The sequence below is a fragment of the Eubalaena glacialis genome, chromosome 6 (genome assembly GCF_028564815.1).
Source record: "Eubalaena glacialis isolate mEubGla1 chromosome 6, mEubGla1.1.hap2.+ XY, whole genome shotgun sequence".
Taxonomy (NCBI): Eukaryota; Metazoa; Chordata; class Mammalia; order Artiodactyla; family Balaenidae; genus Eubalaena; species Eubalaena glacialis.
The window spans coordinates 56,455,006-56,479,709 of record NC_083721.1 but is presented as its reverse complement, the minus strand read 5'-3'; the positions used below and the strand labels follow the sequence as shown (position 1 = coordinate 56,479,709).

At 39.6% G+C, this 24,704-nt stretch overlaps 1 protein-coding gene across 1 annotated transcript in view; it reads left to right on the top strand.

The window, feature by feature from the left end:
• Positions 1–24,704, top strand: part of MYH15 (myosin heavy chain 15) — a 170,418-nt gene that overhangs the window by 104,038 nt on the left and 41,676 nt on the right. The window contains 2 exon segments of the mRNA XM_061193051.1: positions 1,554–1,943; positions 15,892–16,018. Of these exon segments, the coding sequence (XP_061049034.1) occupies positions 1,554–1,943; positions 15,892–16,018 (517 nt within the window).

Sequence of the window (24,704 nt, the reverse complement as noted above, 5' to 3'; positions counted from 1 at the left end):
TTCATCTTGTTTATGGTTTCCTTTGCTGTGCAAAAGCTTTTAAGTGTCATTAGGTCCCACCTGTTTATTTTTGTACAGGAGGTGGATCCACTCTAGGGGGTGGATCAAAAAAGATCTTGCTATGATTTATGTCAAAGAGTGTTCTGCCTATGTTTTCCTCCAAGAGTTTTATAGTGTCTGGTCTTACATTTAGGTCTCGAATCCATTTTGAGTTTATTTTTGTGTATGGTGTTAGGGAGTGTTCTAATTTCATTCTTTTACATGTAGCTGTCCAGTTTTCCCAGCACCACTTATTGAAGAGACTGTCTTTTCTCCATTGTATATCTTTGCCTCCTTTGTCATAGATTAGTTGACCATAGGTGTGTGGGTTTATCTCTGGGCTTTCTATCTTGTTCCATTGATCTATGTTTCTGTTTTTGTGCCAGTACCATATTGTCTTGATTACTGTAGCACTAAAGGTTATTTCTAAAGAAATATTTCAGAAATGTTTGGTTCAGTGACAGTATTGTTATAAATAAAAGTATTGGATCCCAAGATAACTAATTGGAAGGGGATCACAATTACCTGGATGTGGAAATCATACATTTTTTGGCACCTTCTCTGTCATAACTCATCTACAGATTAGATAGCCTTACTTATTGGGCTGGTCTAGAAATTAGCTTCCTCTCAGCAATCATACTCTTATTTAATGAAATTTTTAATATTCTAAAATAGAAGTTATCCTTCTTTCTCTATACTCTAACCTATGCCTAATTATTTAAGGTGATGTTAATGACCATCCTTGGTTTTACTGTACTGTCCCACAATGATGCTGTCAAGATTTGTAGAGCTCTTTGCCGTTACACTGAAAGACTTTCGGGCTCTGAGAGTTCTTATCACTTCTTTTCTTTGTCTTATAATTCTGCTTCTAATGATATCAGATTACTATCCAATTTAGTAGTCGCATTCCTCCACCAAATTGAAATTATTTGTTATTTCTATTTTCCTGCTACCTTAAATCACCTACAGACTAAGAAACCAAGTAACCAGGTTTGTCAGAGTTGTGTGTAAAATTAAATTGACGCTTATGAGTTAGCTGCTTGAACTCAGAGGTATTTAGTCTATTAATCAGATTTTTGCCCAAGTTTCCAATAGTTGAGGTTGTCAGGTAAGCAAATTCCAGATAAATGAGGTATTGTATATAACATTCATCATGTTAGTTTTTTTATAAGCTCTCTTTAAAATGATTCCTTGTTATATGAAAAATATTTTCTATTCCTTTGGAAAGTGCTCTTTATTAAAATTTCCTCTTCATGTATATCATATAATGAGGTTGCTTATCACCAAGGCCTGGGAAATTGGGAGGAATTACAAATTTAATTCTGCTCTTGGTACTGGTTTGGATCAAATCTCTTAATTTCTCTGTATTCTATCTTCTTTAACTATAAAATGAGAACCAAAAGTGTTATGTTGTTTTTCTTAGTTGTGAGAAATAAAAAAAAAATACAGTAGAGCTCTTGAATATAAAATATGCTACAAGTGCTTAGTAAAATCAAAATTATTTATTGCTACAGACTCAGATACAGGTTTTGAAAGACGAACTGGGAGCTGAAAGGACCACTCGAGCCAAAGTAGAAAGGGAGAGAACTGACCTCACCCGAGAGCTGGAAGACCTCAATGAGGGGCTGGAGGAGACAGGAGGGGCCAGTTTGGCTCAGCTGGAAATAACTAAGAAACAAGAAACAAAATTCCAGAAGCTCCGCCGAGACATGGAAGAGTCCACACTGCACTTTGAGGCAACCTCTGCCTCTTTGAAGAAGAGACACGGAGACAGCCTGGCTGAGCTGGAGAGCCAGGTAGAAAATCTACACCAGGTCGAGCAGACACTGGAAAAAGACAAGAGTGACCTGCAGCTCAAAGTGAATGACGTCCAGGCCCATGTTGAGCAGATGACCAGAGCTAAGGTAAGGAACATTGCCAAGCCCTCCTTGAGGATTTAGAACATGGAAATAGGCAGAGGAGGGGAAGGAAAAGAAAGCTAAAGCAAATTGGTGACTCAAAGTATTTGCTAGTGGAGGCTAGAGATCTTCGGATTGGCTAGATCAGGTCTAATCTCAGTGATTGTTAAAGTCACATGACCATCCCCTGAAGGTAGCCTGACAGTGGCTTCTGGTTTCATTGGAATTCCAGTCCATGTTCCTTGTGGGTCTCTCTAGTGATGATGTAGTAAGTGGGCTGGACAAGTGAAACCACTAGCTCATGAGTGGTGCTTCTCTCTTGAAGGATGGCTTTGAGTTGGGAGCACTCCACGGCGGGGCTCAGGTACTTCGAGTCCTTCTGAACAAATGGCAGCACAAATAGCTTTGCGGGGAGGAGAGAACTTTTTCTCCTTCATGTCCTCTGGCATCTCTTTAACGAGGCAACACTAGGAGAAACTTTATCACATGTTCTTTCTTCACTGAGCCCATTAATCTCTACACTGCCAGCTCTCATCTCCAATGACTAGTATCAGATCACAGGTAAGAGCTGCCTTACCTCCTGGCAGTTGAGAGGAGCCTTGCTTGAGGTCACACAAATTGGTGACCAAATTGGTCACACAAATTTGGTGCCAAATTGTCCTTGTGAGCAGAATTTGTAGTCATCCGGGAAAGACGAACCAACAATAAAGCTTGATCTTTATGGACGGTGGCCAGAAAAATGTAGAATTTCTTCAGATACTGAGTGACTCCTGAAACGTTTAGCATTAATTTCCTTTAAAGACCACGTTGAGTAGAAACACAACTACCCTGCTTTTCCTTCTCTTTCTTTCTTTCCGCTGTCCCTGCCAACCCACCTCCAATTATCTTAAAATATAAATCTAGTGAGGACTTAGGTCCTCTCTTCCTCCGTCTCTTCTGTATTCTGCATTTTGTATCGATTCTGTCCTCAACTCAACGATGAAAATATTCTCACTCCTTGCCCTTGTAGGCTTCATCTTCTTTTGTCAGCCCAAGTGAGCCCTGGAAGACCTTACTCTCTTCATACTCTTTGCCTCTCGTTCATCCTCAGGAACTCTTCTGTTTCTGTACATTTTAGTAGGATGTCATAAAATCATAAAACTGTTGATAGGTTCACCATAAATCCATACTAATTAGGTGTGAATTTTATACTTTCCAACTTCCTGTAGAATTTCATTGCTGCTCAGAAGTTCTTTGTTCTTCTAACTCACTTTGTTTTATTTTAGAAGAGAAACAGACCTCTAACCCTGCCTTTCTGAATCCTTCCTTTTAATAAATGTTAACATCTTACTGATAAGATTAAGACCATTAATTATAACTTCACTCATCCATTTATTTCCTTCTTGTTCCAAAGAATAAAATATTCTTCCACATGGGCATTATTCACCCACTGCAAAAAACAAAAGACTTTTCCATACTAAGAATGGTATTTTGAGAAAAAAGCGAAGTCTGTCCATATCTGTCTTAATCTGACTCCTTGACCAAAAAGTAATGTTCTATTTATCTATTGATACGTAACAAATCACTCCAAAACCTTAGAGTTAAAACAATAATTTATTATTCTCTCTCTTGGTTCCGGGGGTTGACAGGCTTATCGCAGATGGAGGTTGAGACTGGAATCATCTGAAGGTTTACTCATTTGCGTGTCTGGCTCCTGGGCTGGGATAGCTAGACAGTTGTGGGCTGGTTGGAAATCTCTCTTTTTGTGTGACCTCTCCATGTAGCTAACTTGGGTTTCCTCATAGCATGGCAGCCATAAGGGAGTTGGACTTCTTACATGGCAATTCAGGGCACTAAAAGCAAATATTCCAAGAGACCAAAGGAGCAAAGACTCTTGTGAGGAAGGCTTACAATACAGTGGAGTCATTCTGTATGACTCCCAAACAGTGATGAGTCACAGGGGTAAGGTCTACACGTGGCTGCGAATACTAGAGACTGTGGCTCCCTGGGGGGCCATCTTTGGAGACTGGCTCCCACAAGGAGGTGTATACCTCACTACCTCCTACTCCTTTAACCCCTGCAATTTCTTTTATTTCCTCTGATTATCTTTAAAGTATTTTCTTTTTTTTTAACATCTTTATTGGAGTGTAATTGCTTTACAATAGTGTGTTAGTTTCTGCTTTGTAACAAAGTGAATCAATTATACATATACATATATCCCCATATCTACTCCCTCTTGCGTCTCCCTCCCACCCTCCCTATCCCACCCCTGTGGGTGGTCACAAAGCACCGAGCTGATATCCCTGCGCTATGCGGCTGCTTCTCACTAGCTATCTGTTTTACATTTGGCAGTACATATAAGTCTATGCCACTTTCTCACTTCGTCCCAGCTTACCCTTCCCACTCCCCACGTCCTCAAGTCCATTCCCTACATCTACGTCTTTATTCCTGTCCTGCCCCTAGGGTCTTCAGAACAATTTTTTTTTTTTAGATTCCATATATATGTGTTAGCATACGGTATTTATTTTTCTCTTTCTCACTTACTTCACTCTGTATGACAGTCTCTAAGTCCATCCACCTCACTACAAATAATTGAATTTCGTTTCTTTTTATGGCTGAATAATATTCCATTGTATATATGTGCCACATATCCTTTATCAACTCATCTGTCGATGGACACTTAGTTTGCTTCCATGTCCTGGCTATTGTAAATAGAGCTGCAATGAACATTGTGGTACATGACTCTTTTTGAATTATGGTTTTCTCAGGGTATATGCCCAGTAGTGGGATTGCTGGGTCATATGGTAGTTCTATTTTTAGTTTTTAAAGGAACCTCCATACTGTTCTCCATAGTGGCTGTATCAATTTAGATTCCCACCAACAGTGCAAGAAGGTTCCCTTTTCTCCACACCCTCTCCAGCTTTTATTGTTTGTAGATTTTTTAATGATGGCCATTCAGACTGGTGTGAGGTGATACCTCATTGTGGTTTTGATTTGCATTCTCTAATGATTAGTGATGTTGAGCATCCTTTCATGTGTTTCTTGGCAATCTGTATATCTTTTTGCAGAAATGTCTATTTAGCTTTTCTGCCCATTTTTGGATTAAGTTGTTTGTTTTTTTGATATTGAGTTGCATGAGCTGCTTGTATATTTTGGAGATTAATCCTTTGTCAGTTGCATCATTTGCAAATATTTTCTCCCATTCTGAAGGTGGTCTTTTTGTCTTGTTTATGGTTTCCTTTGCTGTGCAAAAGCTTTTAAGTTTCATTAGGTCCCATTTGTTTATTTTTGTTTTTATTTCTATGTCTCTAGGATGTGGGTCAAAAAGGATCTTGCTGTGATTTATGTCATAGAGTATTCTGCTCTGTTTTCCTCTAAGAGTTTTTACAGTGTCTGGCCTTACATTTAGGTCTTTAATCCATTTTGAGTTTATTTTTGTATTTGGTGTTAGGGAGTGTTCTAATTTCATTCTTTTACATGTAGCTGTCCAGTTTTCCTAGCACCACTTATTGAAGAGGCTGTCTTTTCTCCATTGTATATCCTTGCCTACTTTGTCATAGATTAGTTGAGCATAGGTGCATGGGTTTATCTCTGGGCTTTCTGTCCTGTTCCATTGATCAATATTTCTGTTTTTGTGCCAGTACCATATTGTCTTGATTCCTGTAGCTTTGTAGTATAGTCTGAAGTCAGGGAGCCGGATTCCTCCAGCTCCATTTTTCGTTCTCAAGATTGCTTTGGCTATTCGGGGTCTTTTGTGTTTCCATACAAGTTGTGAAATTTTTTGTTCTAGTTCTGTGAAAAATGCCAGTGGTAGTTTGATAGGGATTGCATTGAATCTGTAGATTGCTTTCGGTAGTAGAGTCATTTTCACAATGTTGATTCTTCCAATCCAAGAACATGGTATAGCTCTCCATCTATTTGTATCATCTTTAATTTCTTTCATCAGTGTCTTATAATTTTCTGCATACAGGTCTTTTGTCTCCTTAGGTAGATTTATTCCTAAATATTTTATTCTTTTTGTTGCAATGGTAAATGGGAGTGATTCCTTAATTTCTCTTTCAGATTTTTCATCATTAGTGCATAAGAATGCAAGAATTTCTGTGCATTAATTTTGTATCCTGATACTTTACCAAATTCATTGATTAGCTGTAGTAGTTTTCTGGTAGCATCTTTAGGATTCTCTATGTATAGTATCATTTCGTCTGCAAATAGTGACAGCTTTACTTCTTCTTTTCCGATTTGGAGTCCTTTTATTTCTTTTTCTTCTCTGATTGCTGTGGCTAAAGCTTTGAAAACTATGTTGAATAATAGTGGTGAGAGTGGACAACCTTGTCTTGTTCCTGATCTTAGAGGAAATGGTTTCAGTTTTTCACCATTGAGAACGATGTTGCCTGTGGGTTGGTCATATATGGCCTTTATTATGTTGAGGTAAGTTCTCTCTATGCCTACTTTCTGGAGGGTTTTTATCACAAATAGGTGTTGAATTTTGTTGAAAGCTTTCTCTGCATCTGTTGAGATTATCATATGGTTTTTATCCTTCAATTTGTTAATATGGTGTATCACATTGATTGATTTGCGTATATTGAAGAATCCTTGCATTCCCAGAGTAAACCCCACTTGATTATGGTGTATGATCCTTTTAATGCACTCTTGGATTCTGTTTGCTAGTATTTTGTTGAGGATTTTTGCATCTATATTCATCAGTGATATTGGTCTGTAGTTTTCTTTTTTTGTGGTATCTTTGTCTGGTTTTGGTATCAGGGTGATGGTGGCCTCATAGAATGAGTTTGGGAGTGTTCCTTCCCTCCTCTGCAAATTTTTGGAAGAGTTTGAGAAGGATGGGTGTTAGCTCTTCTCTAAATGTTTGATAGAATTGACCTGTGAAGCCATCTAGTCCTGGGCTTTTGTTTGTTGGAAGATTTTTAATCACAGTCTCAATTTCAGTCCTTTTGATTGGTCTGTTTATATTTTCTATTTCTTCCTAGTTCAGTCTTAGAAGACTGTGCTTTCCTAAGAATTTGTCCATTTCTTCCAGGTTGTCCATTCTGTTGGCATATAGATGCTTGTAGTAATCTCTCATGATTCTTTGTATTTCTTCAGTGTCAGTTGTTACTTCTCCTTTTTCATTTCTAATTATATTGATTTGAGTCTTCTCCCTTTTTTTCTTGATGAGTCTGGCTAATGGTTTATCAATTTTGTTTATCTTCTCAAAGAACCAGCTTTTAGTTTTATTGATCTTTGCTATCGTTTCCTTCATTTCTTTTTCATTTATTTCTGACCTGAACTTTATGATTTCTTTCCTTCTGCTTACTTTGGGGTTTTTTCGTTCTTCTTTCTCTAATTGCTTTCGGTGTAAGGTTAGGTTGTTTATTTGAGATGTTTCTTGTTTCTTGAGGTAGGATTGTATTGCTATAAACTTCTCTCTTAGAACTGCTTTTGCTGAATCCCATAGGTTTTGGGTTGTCATGTTTTCATTGTCATTTGTTTCTAGGTATTTTTTGATTTCCTCTTTGATTTCTTCTGTGATATCTTGGTTATTAAGTTGTGTATTGTTTAGCCTCCATGTGTTTGTATTTTTTACATATTTTTTCCTGTAATTGATATCTAGTCTCATAGCATTGTGGTCAGAAAAGATACTTGATACGATTTCAATTTTCTTAAATTTACCAAGGCTTGATTTGTGACCCAAGATATGATCTATCCTGGAGAATGTTCCATGAGCACTTGAGAAGAAAGCGCATTCTGTTGTTTTGGATGGAATGTCCTTTAACTATCAATTATGTCCATCTTGTTTATTGTATCATTTCAAGCTTGTGTTTCCTTTTTTATTTTCATTTTGGATGATTTGTCCATTGGTGAAAGTGGGGTGTTAACATCCCCTACTATGATTGTGTTACGGTCGATTTCCCCTTTTATGGCTGTTAGCATTTGACTTATGTATTGAGATGCTCCTATGTTGGGTGCATAAATATTTACAACTGTTTATCTTCTTCTTGGATTGATCCATTGATTATTATGTAGTGTCCTTCTTTGTCTCTTGTAATAGTCTTTGTTTTAAAGTCTATTTTGTCTGATATGAGAATTGCTACTCCAGCTTTATTTTGATTTCCATTTGCATGGAATATCTTTTTCCATCCCTTGAGTTTTAGTCTGTATGTGTCCATAGGTCTGAAGTGGGTCTCTTGTAGACAGCATATATATGGGCCTTGTTTTTGTATCCATTCTGCCACTCTGTGTCTTTTGGTTGGGGCATTTAATCCATTTACATTTAAGGTAATTATTGATATGTATTTTCCTATTACCATTTTCTTAATTGTTTTGGGTTGGTTATTGTAGGTCTTTTTCTTCTCTTGTGTTGCCCCACCTAGAGAAGTTCCCTTAGCATTTGTTTTAAAGCTGGTTTGGTGGTACTGAATTCTCTTAACTTTCCTTTGTCTGTAAAGTGTTTAATTTCTCTGTCAAAGCTGAATGAGATCCTTGCTGGGTAGAGTAATCTTTTTTTTAAATTAATTTATTTATTTTTGGCTGTGTTGGGTCTTCGTTTCTGTGCGAGGGCTTTCACTAGTTGTGGTGAGCGGGGGCCACTCTTCATCGTGGTGCGCGGGCCTCTCACTATCGCGGCCTCTCTTGTTGCGGAGCACAGGCTCCAGATGCGCAGGCTCAGTTGTTGCGGCTCACGGGCCCAGTTGCTCCGCGGCATGTGGGATCTTCCCAGACCAGGGCTCGAACCCGTGTCCCCTGCATTGGCAGGCAGATTCTCAACCGCTGCACCACCAGGGAAGCCCTAGAGTAATCTTTGTTGTAGTTTTTTCCCTTTCATCACTTTAAGTATGTCCTGCCCCTCCCTTCTGGCTTGCAGAGTTTCTGCTGAAAGATCAGCTGTTAACCTTATGGGGATTCCCTTGTATGTTATTTGTTGCTTTTCCCTTGCTGCTTTTAATATTTTTTCTTTGTATTTAATTTTTGATAGTTTGATTAATATGTGTCTTGGCGTGTTTCTCCTTGCATTTATCCTGTATGGGACTCTCTGTGCTTCCTGGACTTGGTTGAGTATTTCCTTTACCATATTAGGGAAGTTTTCAACTCTAAGCTCTTCAAATATTTTCTCAGTCCCTTTCTTTTTCTCTTCTTCTGGGACCCCTATAATTCGAATGTTGGTGCATTTAATGTTGTCCCAGAGGTCTCTAAGACTGTCCTCAATTCTTTTCATTCTTTTTTCTTTATTCTGCTCTGCAGTAGTTATTTCCACTATTTTATCTTCCAAGTCACTTATCCATTCTTCTGCCTCAGTTATTCTGCTATTGATTCCTTCTAGAGAATTCTAAATTTCCTTTATTGTGTTGTTCATCATTGTTTGTTTGCTCTTTAGTTCTTCTAGGTCCTTGTTAAACGTTTCATTCTATCTGTCCATTGTATTTCCAAGATTTTGGATCATCTTTACTATCACTACTCTGAATTCTTTTTCAGGTAGACTGCTATTTCCTCTTCATTTGTTTGGTCTGGTGGGTTTTTACCTTGCTCCTTCACCTGCTGTGTGTTTCTCTGTCTTCTCATTTTGCTTAACTTACTGTGTTTGAGGTCTCCTTTTCACAGGCTGCAGGTCCGTAGTTCCCGTTGTTTTTGGTGTCTGTCCCCAATGGGTAAGGTTGATTCAGTGGGTTGTTTAGGCTTCCTGGTGGAGGGGACTGGTGCCTGTGTTCTGGTGGATGAGGCTGGGTCTTGTCTTTCTGGTGTGCAGGACCACGTCCGGTGGTGTGTTTTGGAGTGTCTGTGACCTTATTATGATTTTAGGCAGCCTCTCTGCTAATGGGTGGGGTTGTGTTCCTGTCTTGCTAGTTGTTTTGCATAGGGTGTCCAGCACTGTAGCTTGCTGGTTGTTGAGTGGAGCTGGGTCTTAGCATTGAGGTGGAGGTCTCTTGGAGAGCTTTTGCCGTTTGATATTACGTGGAGCCAGGAGGTCTCTGGTGGACCAATGTCCTGAACTCAGCTCTACCACCTCAGAGGCACAGACCTGACACCTGGCCAGAGCACCAGGACCCTGTCAGCCACATGGCTCAGAAGAAAAGGGAAAAAAGAAAGAAAGAAAGAAAGAAAAGATATAAATAAAAAGAATTACAGTTATTAAAATAAAACCTAAAAAAAATTAAAAATAAAAAAATTAAAGTTTTTAAAAAAAAGAATAAAGAAAGACGAGAGCAAGACAATCAAAAAACAAATCCACCAATGATAACAAGTGCTAAAAACTATATTAAAAAAAAAAAAACAAAAAAAACGGACAGACAACCCTAGGACAAATGTTAACAGCAAAGCTATACAGACAAAATCACAAAAGGAGGCATACACATACACACTCACAAAAAGAGAAAAAGGAAAAATATATATATATCTATATGTTAAAAAATAAAAGGAAGAGAACAACCAAATCAATAAACAAATCTACCAATGATAATAAACTCTAAATACTAAACTAAGATAAACATAAAACCAGAAACCAGTCAGTCGCATACAGCAAACCCCAAGTCTACAGTTGCTCCCAAAGTCCACTGCCTCAATTTTGGGATGATTCGTTGTCTATTCAGGTATTCCACAGATGCAGGTACATCAAGTTGATTGTGGAGATTTAATCTGCTGCTCCTGAGGCTGCTGGGAGAGATTTCCCTTTCTCTTCTTTGTTCGCACAGCTCCTGAGGTTCAGCTTTGGATTGGCCCCGCCTCTGCATGTAGGTCGCCTGAGGGCGTCTGTTCCCAGCCCAGACAGGACGGGGTTAAAGGAGCAGCTGATTTGGGGTCTCTGGCTCACTCAGGCTGCGGGGAGGGCAGGGTGTGGAATGCGGGGCGAGCCTGCGGCAGCAGAGGCCGGCGTGACGTTGCACGAGCCTAAGGCGTGCCGTGCGTTCTCCCGGGGAAGTTGTCCCTGGATCACGGGACCCTGGCAGTGGCGGGCTGCACAGGCTCCTGGGAGGGGCGGTGTGGATAGTGACCTGTGCTCACACACAGGCTTCTTGGTGGCGGCAGCAGCAGCCTTAGCGTCTCATGCCCGTCTCTGGGGTCTGCGCTGATAGCCGCGGCTCGCGCCCGTCTCTGGAGCTCTTTTTTTTTTTTCTTTTTTTTTCTTTTTTTTAAAGGCTCACGGGCCTAGTCACTCCACGGCATGTGGGATCTTCCCAGACCAGGGCTCGAACCCGTGTTCCCTGCATTGGCAGGCAGATTCTCAACCACTGTGCCACCAGGGAAGCCTCTGGAGCTCTTTTAAGTGGCTCTCTTAATCCCCTCTCCTCGCGCACCAGGAAACAAAGAGGCAAGAAAAAGTCTCTTGCCTCTTTGGCAGCTCCAGACCTTTTCCAGGACACACTCCCGGCTAGCTGTGGCACACTAGTCCCCTTCCGGCTGTGTTCACGCCGCCAACCCCAGTCCTCGCCCTGGGATCTGACCTCCGAAGCCCGAGCCTCAGCTCCCAGCCCCCACCCATCCCGGCGGGTGAGCAGACAAGCCTCTCGGGCTGGTGAGTGCTGGTCGGCACGGATCCTCTGTGTGGGAATCTCTCCGCTTTGCCCTCCGCACCCCTGTGGCTGCGCTCTCCTCCGTGGCTCTAAAGCTTCCCCCCTCCGCCAGCCCCCGTCTCTGCCCGCAAAGGGGCTTCCTAGTGTGTGGAAACCTTTCCTCCTTCACAGCTCCCTCCCACTGGTGCAGGTCCCGTCCCTATTCTTTTGTCTCTGTTATTTCTTTTTTCTTTTGCCCTACCCAGGTACGTGGGGAGTTTCTCTCCTTTTGGGAAGTCTGAGGTCTTCTGCCAGCGTTCAGTAGGTGTTCTGTAGGGGTCGTTCCACATGTAGCTGTATTTCTGATGTATTTGTGGGGAAGAAGGTGATCTCCACGTCTTACTCCTCCACCATCTTGAAGGTCTCTCTTAAAAGTATTTTCTTAATTGGTTCTTTCAAAATTCAGTAATGTCTACCTTTCCTCAAATTAGCATGTCTAAAACCAAACTTACCCCTTCTCCTGAAGCTGACATATTTCCTGTGGACATTTTTGTTACCAGCAGCACCCTGTTTCTTCCGTCACCCAGACTCTAAGCCTAGAATTGATTATTTGTTTCCTCTCTGCTCTTGGCTTTCCAATCAGTTATTACAGCAGGTCAATTTTGCACTGTCTTGCAATTTTTCATTCCATTCCCACTCACATGTATGACTTTCATTATCTTTTAACTGGACTATTGCAGTGGTTTTCTAAATTATCTTTTTTTGCTTTTAGTCTTTTTTTCCAATCTATTTTAAATAGTATCTGTATGAATATTTCGAGAGATGGCTTTATTGAATCATGTCCCTGCTTCAAAGTGAACTCCAAACTTGTGCCCTTCAAGGTACCCTGGGGCTTGTGATCTGACTCCACTTGCCCTACCTCTTTTAGATTCTGGTGCTTTGTTTCCTGGACCCTCTATTTCAGCCAGATATCCACTTTCCCACCAATATGCCTTTTCCAACTAAACCGTCTCCCTGGAATGCTCAAGTTCAACTTTCCTTATTAAAATTTTATCTGTTTCTTAATTCTTGTGGCACTTTTGGTGTCCCCCTTTACTGCTGCATTGTATGGTCTTTTCACTTTGCTTCAATAGAAGACATCTCTAAGGCAGAAACTAGGTCTAATTTTACTCATGTTTACTACATGCTTTCCGTAATCTGTACACTCAGTTACTAGCATTAATCTGTTACATATGCCTCTTGGGAATTCTGTGGCTCATAGGTTTAACAATTTGTCCAGGGTCACAAAGCTTATATGGCAGAGCTGGGCCTCAGCTCCAAATCCTGTGTATATCTGTGGGTGACTGCATTCTGCCTTACATATTTGTTGGTGGGATAAAGTGATTTTGTTCACCCTCATAGGCATATACATTATGCTGAACTTTATCCTGAATTGTTTACTTCATCTTTTCTTGACTTGTAATGCCAGAAATGCCAATACTCAGTGGTACAGTGGAAACTGAAGCATTTTTGAAAGTATATTAGGCTGACAGAGAGGCCCAGGGCAATTTAGAAGTTATAGGCAATCTCACAATTATCTTGATTATTTTGAATTCCCATTGGTTCCTGAATTTCTAGGAGGCAGCATTTTTATGCATCATTTTAAGAGCCAGCTTTAGGATGAGTGTGCATTATTTCATTAACCTTTTCCTTCTTGGTATCAAAATTTAGTGTCTATCTTTAGGCTTAAACTTGAAGTTCCTTTGAAGGTACCACCCCTTTGAATGTTATATCCCTGTACAGGCCACCTTTAGATGAACAATCTCATTGTCTTTTGCAGATCCTGCTTATGAAAATACTTTTTCAATTGAAAACACTATACCAGTGTAAACAATGCCCATGGATAACTACCATTTGAAGCGGTGCCTAAGGGCAAGTGTCTTTCCTGCGTGCCCAGTGGCTGCCTACTCTGCAGATGTGCACAGCCGGCTTCTCTTGAAAACTGGGGATTCTCTGGCTCCTTTGCTTGCCATATCCACAACACTGACTAAGTTGTCTTATAGAGATCTGTATTCTTTTACCCTCAGCAAACAGGTGTGTAGCAGAGCACACTCATGGCCACAAGCAGAATTGGCATTTCTCCCATCTGGCTGTGTTCCTCTTGGCCCCAGTTCATGGGTCATTTATTATTGGAGAGAACATAAAATCAAGATGGTTCACAGAGTCATCATATTTTTATCCAGTTTCTTCTGAGACCCAGGATTCATGACAATTTGAGCCAACTGGGACATTAAGTCAATTAATCCTTAACATTTCCTTTGTTGTTATGTCGTACAATGGATGCTTAGGAATCTAGGATCTAGTGCCTGACTTTTTTTTTTTTTTTTTGTATCTGCACAGGCAATTATCAGTTCAAATCCTAATCCCAATGCATACTAGCTGTGTGAATTTGGGCAAGGTATTTAGCCTCTCTAACTCTGTTTTCTCGTTTATAAAACAGAGGCAATCTGAGTTCTTGAGGAATATTGTGAGGAATACAGCAAGTGTGCCAACTTTGACTACCAAATTACTTTCAGAAGTGGGAGCAAACATATTCAACATTCAAAATATTAGAAATTACAGACTATCTAAAAACTGTTACCTGTGTCACTACTATAGCTTCTAGTAGCAAGTGGAGAATGTGGGTAATTGAGTGTGGCTGGCATTTGACATCAGTGCTCTAAACTACATGATGCTGATGGCATTGTAGAGAGAGCTGATGATTGAATCTTTGCCAGGTCTGGTTTCATAACCACCACCAAGCGTGGGTGTGCTATGGAACATCTGAGAATAGAACTATTCCTTTTCAGCCTCCAAATGGGCAGGCACCTGATTTGCCTCTTCCCTTGTTTGCTAATCAGTGGATAATATCCCAAGTCAGTTAAAAAAAAAAAAAAAATTGGGGGGTTGGGGTTTATAAGGAAAGCTTGAAGGTGACTTCTAAGTAAACTGTGGTGGGTATGTTGGCCAACCTCTCACTAAAGTCTGCAGTAATTTGAGTGTCCTAGACATTTATTAAGTGCCTATTTTGTGTCAAACACTACACTTGGCCTTGGGAATATAAGATGTAATCTAGGAGTCTTTCATAAAGAGTTTAAAATAGTCATTAGGGTAAGCTTAAAGAGAACAATCTTCAACAGAGCATAGGCTCCAGCAGAAGAGGTCCAATATTTGCTGATTCAGAAGTTTCCCAGAGGACCAAACCTGGTGTCATCTTTGAAATGTTTTTGGTCCTTGGCCATTGCTATATCATAAAAATTAGTTTAACATTGAAACTATTAGACTGACTACCAGATTTCACAGTTTTCACTATTTTCTTGGAATGCCATTGGTGTGATCCTTTCTTTGTTGTTGTTATCCCTCCCCCTTCTTCCCCTCCTCCTTCTTCCCCTCCCCCTCCTCCTCCTCTTCCTTCTTTTTCCATAGTACTATTTCTTTACAGAGACGAAAGTCTCATGGGGCTGTTTTATGAATTGTGATTTAAAACATGTAAAGAACAAAACACAAAAACAGCTATGTGAAATCTCCAGAACTGTGGTTCTATAGTACCACCAGTGTCATTTTATGACTTCTGACCATATTAATAATGAGAATGCAAATTATAGCTAGGTAAAGAGGATAGCACCATCTTACATTTGGCAGCTCTTCGTCCTGAAAATACTGGGTTTCATAGTCATTGGCATTAGTTTCCAGAGTGTGGCAAGAGTCTGATGATTAGATTGGTTACTTAAACCAGATAGAAGTGCGAAGGCCACATGCCATATCCATTTCTTCAAACATGAACAACCAATTCTGAGAAGTTAGAGTTTGGGATTGAAATGTTAACAGGGTAATCAGGAGCCTGCAGCCTTAGTGATCGGGAGGGTCCAGTTGTTTTGACAGTTTAAATTTCTGTTATTGTGCTACTGCAGCTCAGATCTATCTGTTTTCTCCTATCCTTCTTGGTCAGCCCTTTGGACTTCCTTCCTTCCTCCTCCATCTCTTCCCATCTTTCCTTTCCCTTCCCTCTGAGCCTACCCCCTTGTTAACTGAGCTCCTAATATGTGCTAGACACTATTCAAGGCACTGGGGGCATAATCTGTGATTAGATGGAATCTCTACCCTCATGAAACATATTCTAGCAGGAAAGAAAGATGGTTAAATATATAATACAATGTCAGGAAGTGAATATGTACTTCATCACTGACACGTTTTCTTCTTCAGAAAAGCAATGAATTCTAGAGAGGGTCCCCAATACCCAAAGAGTCGTTTCTCCATAAATACCTATAATCTCAAAAGTTTGGGCCTCTGAGGGGCCCAGACCCTGAGTGTATTGTGCTTTCCTAAATTAGAAGACATGGTTTCCCAATGCTGGCTGTGGCTTTCACGGCAGAGGAGAGTACAAGGATCCCAGGAACCACCCCTCCCCTCCTTCCTTATGCAGCTAATTCAGCATGGTCTCTATAAACCATGTCCAATCTTTCCTTCTCAACTTGTAGGGTAACGCTGAGAAACTCTGTAGTATGTATGAGGAGCACTTGAATGAAGCAAATGCAAAACTAGATGAAGTGACTCAGTTGGCAAATGGTCTGACAGCACAGAAAACAATGCTATGGAGTGAAAACGGTAAGTAAACTTTCAGTGCTGCTTCACTTATGAGTCTCAATCCAGCAGACTGGTAGAGAGACCACTGAAATGGTGAAACAGTTATTGAGCCTGAGTGGGCACTTAAAAATTCTAGCGGACAAATGAGGCCCTTGATGTTACCTTGTCCACAGACATGCTCTTGTCTGGGAAGGATCACCTCTGTACCACCTTGGGAGTCCCCGCCCAGGTCTCTTCCATGAAGGGGAAATGCAATATGCAGTTGACTGGAGCAAGTTTCAAGATCAAAGGATGGTAGGGGCTGTCCACACAGTCTACAAACATGCCTCTTTATCACATCTACCTCATTGAAATAGGCATTTTTCCTAATTTTCAATAATGAGCCCACACCTCTTTTTTTATATTTAAATTTATTTAAATTTATTTTTTTAATTGAAGTATAGGTAATTTACAATGTTGTGTTGGTTTCAAGTGTACAGCAAAGTGATTCGGTTATACATATATATATGTATTCTTTATCAGATTCTTTTGCATGGTAGGTTATTACAAAATACTGAGTATATTTCCCTGTGCTATACAGTAGGTCCTTGTTGTTTACCTATTTTATACATAGTAGTGTGTGTATGTTAATCCCAAACCCCTAATTTATGTTCCTCCCATCCCTGCTATCCCCTTTGGTAACCATAAGTTTGTTTTCTATGTTTTCTATGTCTGTGAGTCTACTATTTGTTTTGTAAATAAGTTCATTTGTATCATTTTTTAAAATTCCACATATAAGTGATATCATATGATATTTGTCTTTCTCTTTCTGACTTACTTCACTTAATATGATAATCTCTAGGTCCATACATGTTGCTGCAAATGGCATTAGTTCATTCTTTTTTATGGCCGAGTAATATTCCATTGGGTGTGTGTGTGTGTGTGTGTGTGTGTGTGTGTGTGTGTGTGTGTATATATATATATATGTACACACATATATATATACACACACATCACAGCTTCTTTACCCATTCATTTGTGGATCGACATTTAGGTTGTTTCCATGTCTTGGCTATTGTAAATAGTGCTGCTATGAACATCGGTTTTCTCTAGATATATGACCAGGAGTGGGATTGCTGGATCATATGGTAATTCTTTTTTTAGTTTTTCAGACACCTCCATACTGTTCTCCATAGTGGATGCACCAGTTTACATTCCCACCAACAGTGTAGGAGGGTTCCCTTTTCTCCATACCCTCTCCAGCATTAATTGTTTGTCGACTTTTTGATGATGACTGTTCTGACTGGTGTGAGGTGATACCTCACTGTAGTTTTGATTTGCATTTCTCTAATAATTAATGAAGCTGAGCATCTTTTCATGTGCCTGTTGGCCATCTGTATGTCTTCTTTGGAGAAATGTCTATTTAGGTCTTCTGCCCATTTTTTGATTGGGTTGTTTGTTTTTTTGATATTAAGCTGTATGAGCTGTTTATATATTTTGGAAATTAATACCTTGTGGGCCACATTGTTTGCAAATATTTTCTCCCATTCTGAGAGTTGTCTTTTTCCTTTGTTTCTGGATTCCTTTGCTGTGCAAAAGCTTTTAAGTTTAATTAAGTCCCATTAATTTATTTTTGTTTTTATTTCCTTTACCCTAGGAGACAGATGCAAAAAGATACTTCTGTGATTTATGTCAAAGTGTGTTCTGCCTATGTTTTCCTCTAGGAGTTTTATAGTAACCAGTATTACATTTAAGTCTTTAATCGATTTTGAGTTTATTTTTGTGTATGGTGTTAGAGAATGTTCTAATTTCATTCTTTTACATGTAGCTGCCCAGTTTTCCAAGCACCACTTCTTGAAGAGACTGTCTTTTCTCCATTGTATAGTCTTGCCTTCTTTGTCATAGATTAATTGACCGTAGTGTGTGGGTTTTTTTCTGGACTTTCTCTCCTGTTTCATTGATCCATATGTCTGTTTTTGTGCCAGTACCATACTGTTTTGATTACTGTAGCTTTGCAGTATAGTCTGAAGTCAAGGAGCATGATTCCTCCAGCCGTGTTCTTCTTTCTCAAGATTGTTTTGGCTATTCAGGGTCTGTTGTGTTTCCATACAAATTAAAAATTTTTTTGTTCTAGTTCTGTGAAAAATGCCACTGGTAATTTGATAGGGATCGCATTGAATCTGTAGATTGCCTTGGATAGTATGAACGCACACCTCTTTTTTACACTCAGTAAAAACCATAGTCTGTACAATGGCCTACAAGGGTCAGATGCTTGGGCCCCATTATCTCTCTGACCTCTTCTACTTTCTCTTCTCTCATTCTGCCTTGGTCACTTTGACCTTTTGCTGTGTTTTGAACATACCATGCACACTCCCACCCTAGAGTCTTGCCCTGACTATTTCCTCTGCCCAGAACACCCTATTAATTCAGCAAAGACTTAAAGATGAGGGTTAATCAAATAGATCTGGGGGGAGTCAGGATAGGCCTTGTTGGGAAGGTGACATTTGAGTGCTCTCAACCAGTTTTCTCCATGTGCTTCTGTTTTCATAGCATTTAATACCTTCAAAGAAGCTACATGCTTGACATACTAAATAAGTTTGTCGTGTCTCCACCTGCCAGAATGTAAGCTACACGAGGGCAGGGGTCTTTGTTTTGATCACTGATTTTTGTCAGTCATCTGGAACAATGCCTGACACTTATTGGAGATCCACAAACATTTGATCAATTGAAAGTAGAACAGTGTTCCACTGAGTTATTCTTAACTATCAACTGCTATTGTTAGTGAGATCTTTTTCCTATATTTTACATGGCGGCAATCTATTTAAGGTTTTTCTTTTTCAATTTGTCATGAGCTTTTTTGTATCTTGAATACTCAGTCATTTATAAGAGTGCTTCCAATCCATCAAGTAGAGGGACAATGGTTACTTCATCTTGCCCTGTAACTTGCTTGTCTGCTATGAACAGCATGTGGCTAGCTGTTTGTCTGTAATTAGAATTATTTTTAGTAGTATATTCCCAAAGATAGAATCCCTAGGTCAATGAAAATAAACAATGTGTTCTTGATGCCCAGAGGCACTCACTTTAAAATGAGAGTGAAAACCGTTTGTCCTTCTGCCTATGGACACCTCTGTTTCTAGATGTTAATCTAGAGTCAAAGCTAAATTAAAATGAACTGGCAAAATAACAAACCTGGAAATCTAGAAGAGGAAAGAGTTTTGGATTCTAGCAGGGACACTAAGTAGGACTCTTATGCTGGTGACAGGGTGTATCACACTTGGCCTCATTACAAAACCCCCAATTTGATCTTCTGTGCCATTTAGGATGTAGTCTGCATGGGGACTGTGCAGTTCAGAGACTAAGCTGGAGTATAACTTTATGTCCAGCTCTGAAGGTAGTATTGTATACAAGTTTTTTCATAGGCATCGCCTACCTCCCTCTACCTATTGGCATTAATTTTCTACTCACTTTTTTGATGAGGAAATTGGTGGGTGAGTGAAATGAAAGTGGATCTGAGATGATAATTCTGCTTAGGATGCAGGACCTTTTATTTCTTCCTTTATTCTTAGCTTTACCTTTTGGCTTTTGTACGAATTAAATTTTAAATATATACCTATCCAAACCTCCCCTCCTCTCACTAGGTCTATGCTCCAGATTTTTTGCTGCTTTTTTTGCTACTATCACCAAAGTTTCTTTCTCATGCCCTGTCCTGTTCACTGATTATACTCTGCTTTCAAAGGAGACCAATAGTAAATGTGATCAATTGAGCCATGTTAAGTGGGTCCTAATTCTATAAAATATGTGATATGTTTGTCTTAACCCCCTAATGCAGGGGTCCCTAGCCCCTGGGCCACGGTCCACAGCCTGTTAGGAACCAGGTTGCACAGCAGGAGGTGAGTGGTGGGCGAGTGAGTGAAGCTTCATCTGCCTCTCCCCATCGCTTCCCATCGCTCGCATTACCGCCTGAACCATCCCCCCCGACCCTGTCCATGGAAAAATTGTCTTCCACGAAACCAGTCCCTGGTGCAAAAAAGGTTGGGGACTGCTGCTCTAATGGATTGGCATTTCCCCAGAATACTTTTAAATATGATGCGTCACCCAGAGCTTCTCAATTTTGGTCTATGCAACCCCAGCAATTGTCAAGACTCTTTTAGGGGAACTAAGTAAGAGGTTAGAACTATTTCATTCTAATACTAAGATGCTGTTTGCTTTTTAAATTCTTTTGCCACTGCTATTGATGGTGCAAAAGCAATGACGATTAAAACTGCTGGAGCCTTATCACAAGCCGAGGCAGTAGCACCACGCTGTAGTATTAATCATTGTATTCGCTTGTACATACTCAACAGTTTAAAATAAAAAAAGTCAGTTTTACTTAAGAATGTCTTTAATGAAACAGTAAAAATTAATTATACTACATCTCAACCCCGAGTATATATCTTTTTAATATTCTGTGTGACAAAACAAAAAGTATGCATAAAGCACTTCCATTTCATACTGAAGTAGGATGTGTGATTGTGCAAGTTCTGAGTTGAACTAGCAATCTTTTCAGGAAGAATCATATTTACTTGAAAGAACATTTGACAAACTATGCTTATTCAGACTTAGATAGTGCAGATATTTTCTCAAAAATGAACAAAGTGAGCCTGTCACTACAAGGAAAACAGCTGACAATATTTGTTGCCAATAATAAAAGTGGAGCTTTTAGGTAAAAAATTAGATTTCGGAAAACAGGTAGGTACCATCATAAGCTTGATGGCTCTCAATTCTTGAAGGCTTTTCTTTTTCTTCCTTTTTTATTGAAATGTAGTTGACGTACAATATAATATTAGTTTCAGGTATATAACATAGTGATTCAACATTTATTTATATTTCAAATTGCTCACCACAATAAGTCTAGTAACCATCTGTCACCATACAAAGTTATTTCAGTACCATTGACTATATTCCCTATACTGTACATCATGTCCCCATGACTTACCTATTTCATAACTAAAATATGAAGTTTGTACATCTTAATCCCCTTCACCTATTTCACTTAACCCTCCCACCCCCTTCTCCTCTGGCAACCACCACTTTGTTCTCTGTATCTATGAGTCTGTTTCTGTATTATTTTGTTTGTTCTTTTTTTTTTTTTAGATTCCACATATTAGTGAAATAATATGGTATTTGTCTTTATTTGTCTGACTTATTTTATTTAGCATAATACCCTCTAGGCCCATCCATGTTATTGCAAATGACATAATTTCACTATTTTTTATGGCTGAGTAATATTCTATTGCATACACACACACACACACACACACACACACACACACTGCATCTTCATTATTTATCTATTGAAAGACAACTTAGGTTGCTTCCATATCTTAGCTATTATAAATAATGATGCTATGGATATAGGGGTTCACATATCTTTTCAAATTAGTGTTTTTATTTTCTTCCAGTAAGTATCCAGAAGTGGAACTGATGGATTGTATAAGGTTTTAAAATTTTTTTAAGTTTTTAAGGAACCACCATACTCTTTCCATAGTGGTTGCTCCAGTTTACAGTCCCATCAACAGTGCATGAGGGCTCTCTTTTCTCCACATTCTCACCAACACTTGTTATTTGTTGTCTTTTTGATGTATCCATTCTGACAGGTGTGAAGTGATATCTCATTGTGCTTTTGGTTTGCATTTCCCTGATGATTAGTGATGTTGAGCATCTTCTCATGTGTCTGTTGGCCATTTGAATGTCTTCCCTGGGGAAAAAATGTTTTTGCAGGTCCTCTGCCCATTTTTAAATCAGATTTTTTGTTTTGTTGATATTGAGTTGTGTGAATTCTTTGTATATTTTGGATATTAACCCCTTATTATATATATCATTTGCAAATATCTTCTCCCATTCAGTAGGTTGTCTTTTCATTTTGTGATGGTTTCCTTTGCTGTGCCAAAGCTTTTTAGTTTGATTAGGTCCCATTAGTTTATTTTTACTTTTGTTTCCCTTGCCTGAGGAAAGAGATCCAAAAGCATATTGCTGAGACCAGTGTCAAAAAGTATACAGTCTATGTTTTCTTCTAGGAGTTTTATAGTTTCAGGTCTTACATTTAAGTCTTTAAGTCATTTTGAATTTATTTTTGGGCATGGTGTGAGAAAATAGTCCATTTTGATTCCTTTCATTTAACTTCCAGTTTTACCAACACCATTTATTGAAGACTGTCTTCCCACTGTATGTTCTTGGCTCCTTAGTTGTAAATTAACTGCCCATATAAGTGTGGGTTTATTTCTGGGCTCTCTATTCTGTTCCATCGAACTATGTGTCTATTTTTGTACTAGTATCATAAAGTTTTGATTACTGTAGCTTTGTAGCATAGTTTGAAGTCAAGGAGTATGATACCTCCAGCTTTGTTCTTTCTCATGATTGCTTTGGCTATTCTGGGTCTTCTGTGGTTCTATACAAATTTTAGGGTTATTTGTTCTAGTTTTGTGAAAAATGCCAAAAATGTATTTTGATAGGGGTTGCATTGAATCTGTAGATTGCTTTGGGTAAGAATATTTTAGCAATACTAATTCTTCCAATCTATGAACATAGAATATCTTTCCATTTACTTGTATCTTCAGTTTCTTTCATCAGTGTCTTACAGTTTTCCAAGTACAGGTCTTTCACCTCCTTGGTTAAATTTAATCCTAGGTATTTTATTCATTTTGATGCAATTGTAAATGGAATTGTTTTCTTCATTTCTCTTTCTGATAGTTTGTTATTAGTGTACAGAAATGTAACTGATTCTGTATATTGATTTTGTATACTGTAAATTTATTGAATTCGTTTATTAGTTCTAATAGTTTTTTGATGGAGTCTTTAGGGTTTTCTATGTATAGTATCATATCATCTGCAAATAGTGACAGTTTTATTTCTTCCTTTCCAATTTAGATGTCTTTATCTCTTTTTCTTTTCTGATTGCTATGGCTAGGACTTCCAGTACTGTGTAGAATAAAAGTGGCAAAAATGAATATCCTTGTTTTGTTCCTGATCTTTGAGCCATCTTCACCATTGAGTTTTCACCATTGAGTATTATGTTAGCTGTGCTTTTGTCATAGATGGTCTTTATTATGTTGAGGTATTTTCCCTCTATATGTTCTCTGTCTCTCTCTGTGCTTTCTCTCTCTCTCTCTCCCCTCCTTCTGGGACCTCTATAGCACAAATGTTAGTATGCTTGATGTTGTCCCAGAAGTCCCTTAAACTAATCTCTCTTAAAAAGAGAGATTTCTTTTTTGCTGTTATGATTGGGTGATTTCCAATACCTCATCTTCCAGATTGCTGATCTGTTCTTTGGGATCTTTTAATCTGCTGTTGATTCCCTTAATGTGTTCTCATTTCAGTCATTGTAATCTTCAGTTCTGATTGGTTCTTTTTTATATTTTCTATATTTTTGTTGAAGTTCTCACTGAGTTCACCCCTTCTTCTCCTAAGTTTGGTAAGCATCTTTGTGAGTATTACTTTGAATTCTTTTCTGATAAATTGCTTATCTCCATTTTGTTTAGTTCTTTTTCTGGAGTTTTGTCTTGTTCTTTCATTTGGAAAGTATTCCTTTGTCTCCTCGCTTTGCCTAACTCTTTGTGTTTGTTTCTATGTATTAGGTAGATCAGCTCCATATCCTAGTCTTGAGAGAGTGGCCTTATGTGTGGCGCAATTCCCCATGGTCACCAGAGCCAGTTTTTCCCGGGGTTTCCCCTGTTTGGGCTGCATGCACCCTCTTATTGTGGTTGGGCCACAATTGCTGTGGGCACACTGGCTGAGGGGGCTGGCCCCAGGCCTGGCTGGCTGCATAGCTTGGTTGTGACTGCTGTAGATGTGCTGTGGGTGGCGCTGACCCCCAGATGGGAGCTCCTTGGAGGGGGTGCTGATGCTGGCCAAGGTGGCTCACCAGGTTGGATGGGGTAAGAGCCACTTTGGAGGGGCACCAGTGCCAGCTCGTGCCACCTGCCCGATGGAGTGGACATGGAGTGGCTTTTGAGGGGCCTTCCAAGGTGGGTCCTCAAGGGAATGTTGGGGCAGGGTACACCGTGTTAGCTAGGTTGATTGAAAGTAACAGAAATGGTGCCCACCAGTCCTGGGCCAGCCAGCTAGGTGGCAGAAGAGTTAAAAAAATAAAAATAAAAAGGTGCCCACAAGTGCTTCTGCCACTGGAGAAAGTTCTGCCAGATCCCTGCCCCTCCAAAATATGTCCTAATATTAGTCAATGAATTTCCTTCTTGTACGACTCAGGTGTTTTTCAAGCTATTGCCTTGACCAGGAGCAAGTGAGTTTGTACACAAGCATTGTCTGCAGTTTCCTGCAGTCCTCTGGCTCTCCAGGCCCTAAGCCCCACTGGTTTTCAAAGCCAGACATTACGGAGGCTTGTCTTCCCGGTGCAAGAACCCTGGGCTGGGGAGCATGATGTGGGGCTTGGACCCCTCACTCCCCAGTGGGGACCTCCACAGTTGTGATATCCCTCCCACTTATTAGTTGCCTTATTGGGGGTGTGGGCTCTGATTAGACCACGTCTCTGCCCTCTTACCCATTCCCCACATAGCCTTTTCTTTATAGCCTTAGTTGTAGAAAATCTGTTCTGCTAGTCTTTAGGTTGTTCTCAGAGATAGTTGTTCTATATGTAGTTATAGTTTTGGTGTGTCCATGGGAGGAGATGAACTCAGGATCTTCTAACTCCCCCATCTTGAGCTGAACCTTAAAGGCTTTTCTTATGAGATAAGTG